The 8,329-nt window shown below is 44.2% G+C and overlaps 1 protein-coding gene across 1 annotated transcript; it reads right to left on the bottom strand.

Moving 5' to 3' along the window:
- Nucleotides 1–5,371: 5,371 nt before the first annotated feature.
- On the bottom strand, nucleotides 5,372–7,707 carry LOC115680145 (uncharacterized). The gene has a single exon (XM_030603881.2). It carries the CDS (start codon nucleotides 7,373–7,375, stop codon nucleotides 5,387–5,389), a length of 1,989 nt encoding a protein of 662 aa, XP_030459741.1. The 5' UTR covers nucleotides 7,376–7,707; the 3' UTR covers nucleotides 5,372–5,386.
- Nucleotides 7,708–8,329: the final 622 nt, after the last annotated feature.

Genomic DNA, 8,329 nt, shown 5'->3' with positions numbered 1-8,329 from the left:
GGGTTCTTGAAGAGCGTGAGCTGTGACTTCTGCAGTAAGCATGTGGAAGATGGCAAGATTTTAAAGAGGGACCATGCTCTGCTTTGCCTTGCCCCAGTGGGCGGGACTGATGGGTCGCGCGACAAGTGGCGCGCCGCGATTGGTTGACCGGGTCTCCGCTTTCTCCCATGAAATCTGGGCCCTTGATTTCCCCGCATCGCTTTTGCTGATTCACCTCTTCCAGTGTACTCTTTTGCGGCTCTTTTGACCATCTTCGAGTGCACTCTTTCACTGCATTTGTCTCTTGGTGTGGACTAACTTATCAATGTGCACCGAACGAGAAGGCGTTCGATGAAATCAATATATCTATTGAATGTACATGCTCAGCATAGCATAGTTCATTGGAAGGCCTCACTTTTTTTTAAAAAAAATGTATCACATTTAGACATAAAGAGAAAAGCTTACGCGCCACATCCCTTATGATTAGAATTGTGATTTCCAAATTTGGTTTATACCGTATGAAACTATCGAAATATAGAGTAGATTATGAAATTGGTACGAAACCACCTATTTCAATAGGTCAAAGAACAATGAACCATGTTACTTGATGTGGACTAATTATCAATGTACACCGAACAAGAAAGTGTTCGATGAAATCAATATATCTGTTGAATACATGTTCAACAATCCGCATAACATAGTTCATTGGAAGGCCTCACTTTTTTCTAATTGTATCACATTTAGATGTAAAGAAAAAAGAATATGTGCCGCATCCCTTATGATTAGAATTGTGATTTCCAAATTTAGTTTATACTATGTGAAACTATCGAAATATAGAGTAGATTATGAAATTGGTATGAAACCACCTCTTTCGATAGGTCAAAGAACAGTGAACCACGATACATACGTACTCTGTCGGCAGTTTCAATATCGAAACGCTTAAAATATTTCATTTCATTCGTTCGATCAATAGGAACGTATTGTTTAGATTTCGAATGAAACCGAATCGAATCGTACCAATATAATATCGATCGAGAATCGGTCGATGATGATCATTACTATTATAACCCTAACTTGCAAATTAAGGGCAATCAAGGCAAACGAAGAGAGAACAAGAAGATGCATTGTGTAGCTGGGAAGCCCATACGTGCACTTGAAGCATCTTAAATGCATCCGGATCTTTGCCCTACGGTGAGAGAGTGCACATAGAGGAGACAGGTTCACCAAACCCCACGGTAGATAAGTTTTTGCAATTACTTCTTTGGAAGAAGTTTTATCGTGTTCACTATAAATATAAAGAAATATTTGTTTAAGTGATGCTACTTAGCCTACACTCATAAATAAAATTTTCCCTCATGCTAAGGCTCACACTTGACCAATTGACAAACAAAACTGACGCTTCCGAAAATAAGTGAGTCTTTGGTACGAGCATTTCTCGAACTTTTAAAATTTACAAAATCGGGCTTTAATTTAGCTTTCGAGTACCCGAAAGTTTTAAAGCATATTAACACGATCATTGTGAAAGTCATTAAAAGTAATTTACACGTTCTTTTGCACGAAAATATTTATGCTTAAAAATTAGAAAAAAAAATGAATATATTTTGGTGGGAATTTCAAGTGGGGCCTTGTGGCTTGGCTATTGAGTTTGACGAATAGAACATAATTGACACCATCGAGGCCGAATAAAAGTCCCCTTTTAGCATAATGCCCTTCAAAGCCTTTACGAGATTGTATTCTGCCTTTGATTTCGCAAAAATCAGAAGTCAACCAATCTTTTTTCGCTTTATTGCGAATTTCGATCTCCGCGACGCCGAAAGACCGGTAGACCAAAAGTCTCGTGTGTATAATTTTGCCAGTAGCGAGACCATCTAAAAATCACCTTTTAAGGTGCATTAGATTTTGCTAATAGTCATGCGGCTCTGCTGGTAAAGGGATTATGAGATAGGGTCGGTAGTATCACAGGTGCGGGATTCGATTTTCCCGCTCTGCAAGAGGCAGAACAAAAGTTGAAGAGTAGGAAGAGTTAAAGATAAGACAAAAAAAAAAGTGCATTAAACTTCTATCTGCATTTTACATGTGTCTTTGAAGCCCGGGAGCTAGTCTCGCGAACTCTCTCAAACTTGATCTTAATCTCACTAACTCTCTAAGTTTATTACCAATTAAAAGAAAGGTCTCTGGACAGGGACGGAGCCCCATATCGCTTCGGTGTGCACCAGTGACAAAAGAGGGCTCTGGGTAGGGATGAAGTCCTACATCGCTTGACCGTGTGCACAAGTGAGGCTGTGTACTGTCTAGGCGTCCTCCCCTTTTGGCATGCCTTAAGGTTCTATATAGGCACTTCACCTGTATCCCTCGAGCCTGTAAACCAATCTCACGGATTTTGTAAAATTCGTATCGACTTTATCGCATCATTATAATTACCGGGAGTACGCGGTTTATCGAGAAAATTATCAAAAAAGTCCTACACTGATTGTACGGATGTCAATTCAGTCCAAAACTTTAAATTTGACCAATTTTGGCCGAAAATTATCAACATGAGTAATTTTTACAATTTTTTTTTAAAAAAATGATATTTTAATATATATATTTTTTGTTTTTTTCTTTCCTATTCTCTTTTTCTTCCCCTTCTTCCTCCAACGGTCACTGAATTAGGTCATATCAAGGGGCGCCTTTTAGCACTTACTACGCATGTGAATTAGAAACAATTTAATTTTCAATATAGTGATTACATATATCAATACATGGAACATTAAAGGTGTTTATGATAACCATTCTATTTTTTTTTATTTTTTTGTTTTTCTATTCAGAAACAATTTTGGAACAGAAATCCGTTTGGTAACGTAATTTCATTTTTCTATTTCTGAAACAAATTTTGATTTCAAAAATAGGTTTGGAACAGAAATGAGAAGTAACAATATTCTAATTTTCTATTTCTAGAACAGAAAGTAGAAATAAAAACTCTTTTTATCACTCGCCCTTACTATTAACTGGCCGCCCACTCGTACTCGCCATTGTTGCCCTCTGGCTGCCTCCTGTCATTCGCCTCCTGCCGCCGTCTGCCATCCTCCGCCGCCCGCCGTCCTCCCCCGCCTACCTCTGACTGTCAGCCGCCTCTTGTCGCCGTCTGCCATCTTCCGTTGTCCGCTGGTCGTTGTCCGTCACTAGGCTGTCTACCATTCTCCGTCGTCCGCCGCCGCCGCCTGCCTACCGTCCACCCACTTGGGAGGGAGAAATTTTCAGTCATTATCAAACGCATATTTTTGCTCAGGAACTCGTCGATCGCTCATGAGGGAGAAATTTTGTATTGTTATCAAACACATATTGTTGCTCAGAAACTCGTCCAAGGAATAGATTATAAAAAAAAAATCTTGCCAGAAATTGATTTCTAAAACATAATGGTTATCATCCGTGCCCTAAATAGTTTTTTTACTTTGTTGTTTGAAAAATGCAAAATGCTCTAAGGCACTCGCTTACAAAATCCCCTCTAACTTTAATTGAGAATTTTCCATTTTCTTTAATTTTGACTCAATACTCGTGACTTAATTTGAGGGTGTGACAATGCAGTAGGGGCGAAGAGATTCCCAATCCGACATAGCATAAACATGAATAACTTGAAAATGATATGACTTTTACAAATTTTGACCCTTTTAATCATGAAAATCATTTTCATCATATTGGAACAAACTTTCACTTTTTTGCAATGACATGAAAACTAACACCAGCATAATGACACAATTCAAATTACTACAATCCCTCACAAAATCGATTATCAGCCAAAGGTTTCTTCGTGTAAATGTATCGTATTTTCCTTCTAGCTTGAATTGTTATTTACTGAGAATTGTGATTCTAATGTACAAAAATTTCTGTGAACAAATCAGTGGGCTTATACTTTTGACTTGTTTTTTTCTTTTTTTGTTGCGAGTTGCATAAGCATTAACCAAATCCAACTGCTGACCAACGCCATATTTGTAGCCTTGAGAATTAAGAGGGGCGTATCATTTGGGAGGGACAAGTAGTCATGCGAGAATTCCCTCTCTATTTTCTCTCTAGGGAGAATATATTCCAATCGTTGAATTCTTCTTCTTTGGAAAATAGGAGGGAGAGAAAACAAGGGGCAAATCGTTGAAGGGCAAAAGTGATGTGGTAATTTGGATCTGATCTTTATTCTTTGATTGGCTATATAAATTATGCAAGAGTCAGAGGCCAATGAATAGCAAGGAGTTAGGGTTTGATTGGGAAGAGAGGCCTAGACATGAAGATAAGAGTCTCGGTTTGGTAGCCAAGGATGAATTGCCTGCTCCAATGTGAGAAATGTTGCCAATACAAATGCAAAACCTTTTGGAAGTGTTTTGGGGCTTGGTTTCAGGCAGTCTCCTTGGCTAGCTAGACAGGCTCTTCTCTTTCATGTTAGGCTCCATCTTCCGCGATGGTTTTAGAAGTCTCATCGACATTGTAACGAAATTGGTCGTCAAAAGGAACGGATTGTTCGTCTGAGGAAAAGATGTCCAATTGGAAAGGACGAGTTTCATTTAGCTGTCGATGGTGACTCCGCTTCTCTAGCTATGAGATCTCTAAGGTGGGTTGGGAAAACTTGATGCGTGCTTCGACGTATGGTATTCTTTGCTAAGTTGCCGAGCTATTGTCGTCCATGCTAGACCCCATTTTTTCTTTTTTTCTCCTATGGTCCCATAATGGGGTTTTGAAACTACCTTGTATATACGTCGTGCGTAAACAAGGTTCATTTCAGCACCAAATTAAGGATTTTTGGAAACTACATCGATGTTGATGGATCGATCGAAGTAAGTTAAGCAACAGAAAGTATTTTAAGATGGAATAAATAATTTCGTTTCAGTACCTAATTGACAGTAGCCCTTGCTTGCACCATGCACAAGGTCTCGAAGTACAGGCCGCGCTGGTCCCAGCTTGACTAGATTTTCATAAGCTTCCCGATTTACCAATTCCAATGTTGATGCTTTCACTGAATTTTAGAGATCCTAAAAGATTACACGACCAAATCACTCTCTCTCTCTTTAAAAAAATGAGAAAACATAAGCAACATACGACTCTTCCTTATGGCCAAATCAGCTTCAAGATCGAGCAGTTTCGACTTCTTCCCCTGCCCCCTGATCTTCAGGGATTTACTAAGCCCGCGAACAGAAAATGATGCGAAATGCGGATGCGTTTCGTTCAGTTTTTTCAAAGAACTATTTACATGATTACCTCTTGGATTCCATTGCTCGTGATCTCATCATCCAACCAAGAAAAATATAATTTAACAACATAAAAGCAGCTAGGTATTCACTGACAAGATTAACAAAAAACAAAACCCTTTACTTGTTTTTGTTTTGCATTTTTTTCCGTTCTTTCCTAGGACTTCTAAATAAACAAAGGAAAGAACTGGAATCAATCAATCGACCACGACGAGGTCCCGGTACTTCTTGCCCGAGATGGCGGCTTCCATGATGGCCACGGGGCTTATGCACCCCTCCTCCTCCAGGAACATCTTCATCAGGTTCTTCGAGAACCCGCTCACCAGCGCTACCCCCGCCTGCTTCGCCGAAACCGGCGTCGAACTCGAGTCCCTCAGGTTCCAGAACACGATCTGCGGCACCGCCACCCCGTACCCACGCTCCCCGAACTTCCTCTTGATCGCCTCGTAGTCCGTCTCCCATGGGTTCGAGGAAGCCCGGTCGAATTCCATGTCGCTGAACACAAACACCTTCTGGACCATCTCCTCCGCCTTCAGCTTCCCCGCGGTGCCCACCTCTAGAATCCTATCGAACACACTCTGGAAGTTGGTGTTGCAACCCCATTCCATCGTTCTGATGAATTCGGTCTTGGAGCGCAAGTCGTCGCCTTGTATCGCTTGGAGCTGAGGGCGCTCGCTGAATGTGATCACCTTGCCCTTCCACGGTTCTCGGCTAAGCTCCGACACCAACAGCCCAAGCGCCACCGACACCTCCATCGGGGTCCCCGACATGCTCCCCGAGACGTCGCACACCGCGATACAGTTCTCCAACTTCCCCGCCTTGGATAGATCCTCCACCATCCGCTTCCACTGAAGCTCCGCGACCTCGCCCCCGTCGGGGTCGTCGAGTGAGGCTACAATCTCATGAGGGAGCAGTGCGCCGGCGGCGATCTTGGCCTTCCCTGACTTCACGTCGGCCAGGTAGCTCTGGAACCGATCGCCATCGTGCTTCAGGAACTTTTCCTTGCGGAGTTTCATGGCCACCGAGGCGACCCGGTTGTACGGGATGTCGCCCCACCGCCCTGCGCTCATGTACACCTCCGGCAGCTCCAGGACCCTCCGGAGTGGCACAAGGGCGTCCTTCCGGAGCCGGTCCCGGACCCTGTACGTGTAGTGCGCCTCCTCAAGGCCCTCGTACTCGGGAAACCGGTCCCGTGGGAAGACCCGCTTTGCAATGCTCTCACAGAGCAGCGTCACGAGGTCGAAGGACGAGTCGAGCGAAGGGCACCACTTGGCGGCGAGGTTGATCCTGTTGATCTCCCCGGATTTCTGGAAGTGCAGGTCCACCGTCAGGCAAGGGGCGAAGTGCCCAGACACCGCGTCATGGAGGAACCGGAAGTCCCCATCGCGCTTGTACCGCTCCAGGAGCTTCTTGGCCATGGCAATCCTCTTCCTGTTCCTCAGCTCGCTCGCCTTTTGCTTCTGCTCCCGGTTACTCGCAACTGCGTCCGCGACCCTCACTTCCTTGGGCACCGAAACCGTGGCCGTCGTCGAGCTATATCTCCCCTTCTTTCTTCTGGATTTATTGCAGCAGCTGAACGCTGGAAATGATTGCAATCGCCGCGTGCTTTTGGTGCCTTTCCGCTGTTGCCACTCGCTCTTCTGCCTCGCCCTGATGTCAGGGCCCTTGACGAGGCGGTAGAGGATCTCGGGCAAGTCTTTGAAGTACCCGAACTCCGCGAAGGCCCCAACGTTGCAAGCCAGGGTCCGTGGGTGGTTCTCGAATAGCCACCTCGCCGCAGCATGGAACCCTTCCTTGTCCGACTTCCCGGTCCCGCGCACGCCCCGGAGGTTGCACACGAGCTCGAGGGCGATAAGCGGGTCGTGAGCCCAGGCTGACTTGAGCCTCCGGGTCAGGGACCTGGGCGGGGTGTCAGGGACCACGTGGAAAAAGAAGTCGAGGCACGGGTTGCCCATCGACAGGAATGTGGCCGAGTTGTTCTCTGTGTAGCCCTTCCGAGGCAAGTCGCCGCCGTCGTCGTCGAAGTTGGCAACCATCAGGTTGGTGAAGGGGTGGGCGGGAGCGGGCCGGGCTTGGGGGGGAGGCGGCGGGTCGTGGCATTCGGGCGGTCCGAGGAGGGGGTGGACAGATGATGGGGAATAAGGAAGAGGAGGAGGAGGAGGAGGAGGAGGAGGAGGAGGAGCCATTGATGATGAATAATTGGAGGGGGCTTCGGGAGATTGGATTGAGTGGTTTGGTTTCGTTTCGAGAGTAATATTTATAGGGACTGGTTTACTTGGAGGACAAGGACTTGGCCGACTTAGGAGGGAGAGTGTGTTTGGGAATTTTCTTTGGGATTGACTTCAAATACGGACTTTTCTTTGAGAGAATGTTCATATCCGTCGCCTTTTTCCAACGAGGGATGACTTGTATTAGTTAATTGGGCATTCGATGTTTTTAATGATTCGGGGTTGGCGGTCTCCATCAACCGAAGTGCACGTTCTTGTTAAGCATCTATATAAATAAATATTGCAACTTTTAAGGCATAAAGCTCTCTCCATGATGTCTAAAATTAATGCTTTTGAAAGTGGAATACTTCGCTATTAAGCATGTTTAACAGGAATTTTCTTTTTTGTCGAAAGAATATTGTATTCATTGCTCAAAAGGATATATGAGAAATATATAAATTTCATAGCAAAGTAAATCGAAACAGAGTAAAACCCAAAATACTACAAAACAAAACCTAATCCAAAAAATTATGAGGATTAACTGAATACCAATAAGATTAAGCACACACTCGTTTCATTAAAACGGATTTGTGAAGCAAAATAATTGGCGTCCGATCACTAGATCTCGTATCATTGTCAGTGATGATCACATGCCGGAAATTCCTTCTCCAGTAATTACGGCGTTGCCAGTTGGAGGTGCGCACCTAGGTTCGACTTTCTCTACACCATTGCCATACGGAGACTACCAAAACAAGTTGAGGAAACACAAATCTAACATTTGGAAGAGCAAATTTTCGTGATTCAGCAATACGGCAAAGCTTCTGTGATCACCATTGAAGCTGGAGGCAGATAGCATGTACATGGACAGAGCATAGGGATATCGAATCCCTGAAAACATATCTATTAAACTCCCACATTTGAATAAGAAGAGAT

Source organism: Syzygium oleosum, unplaced genomic scaffold, assembly GCF_021117445.2.
Source record: "Syzygium oleosum isolate NSW1041296 unplaced genomic scaffold, Sole_v2.1 Sole_v2.06, whole genome shotgun sequence".
Taxonomy (NCBI): Eukaryota; Viridiplantae; Streptophyta; class Magnoliopsida; order Myrtales; family Myrtaceae; genus Syzygium; species Syzygium oleosum.
Note: the sequence above shows the minus strand (reverse complement) of the source record. Positions and strands in the feature narration are given on the sequence as shown.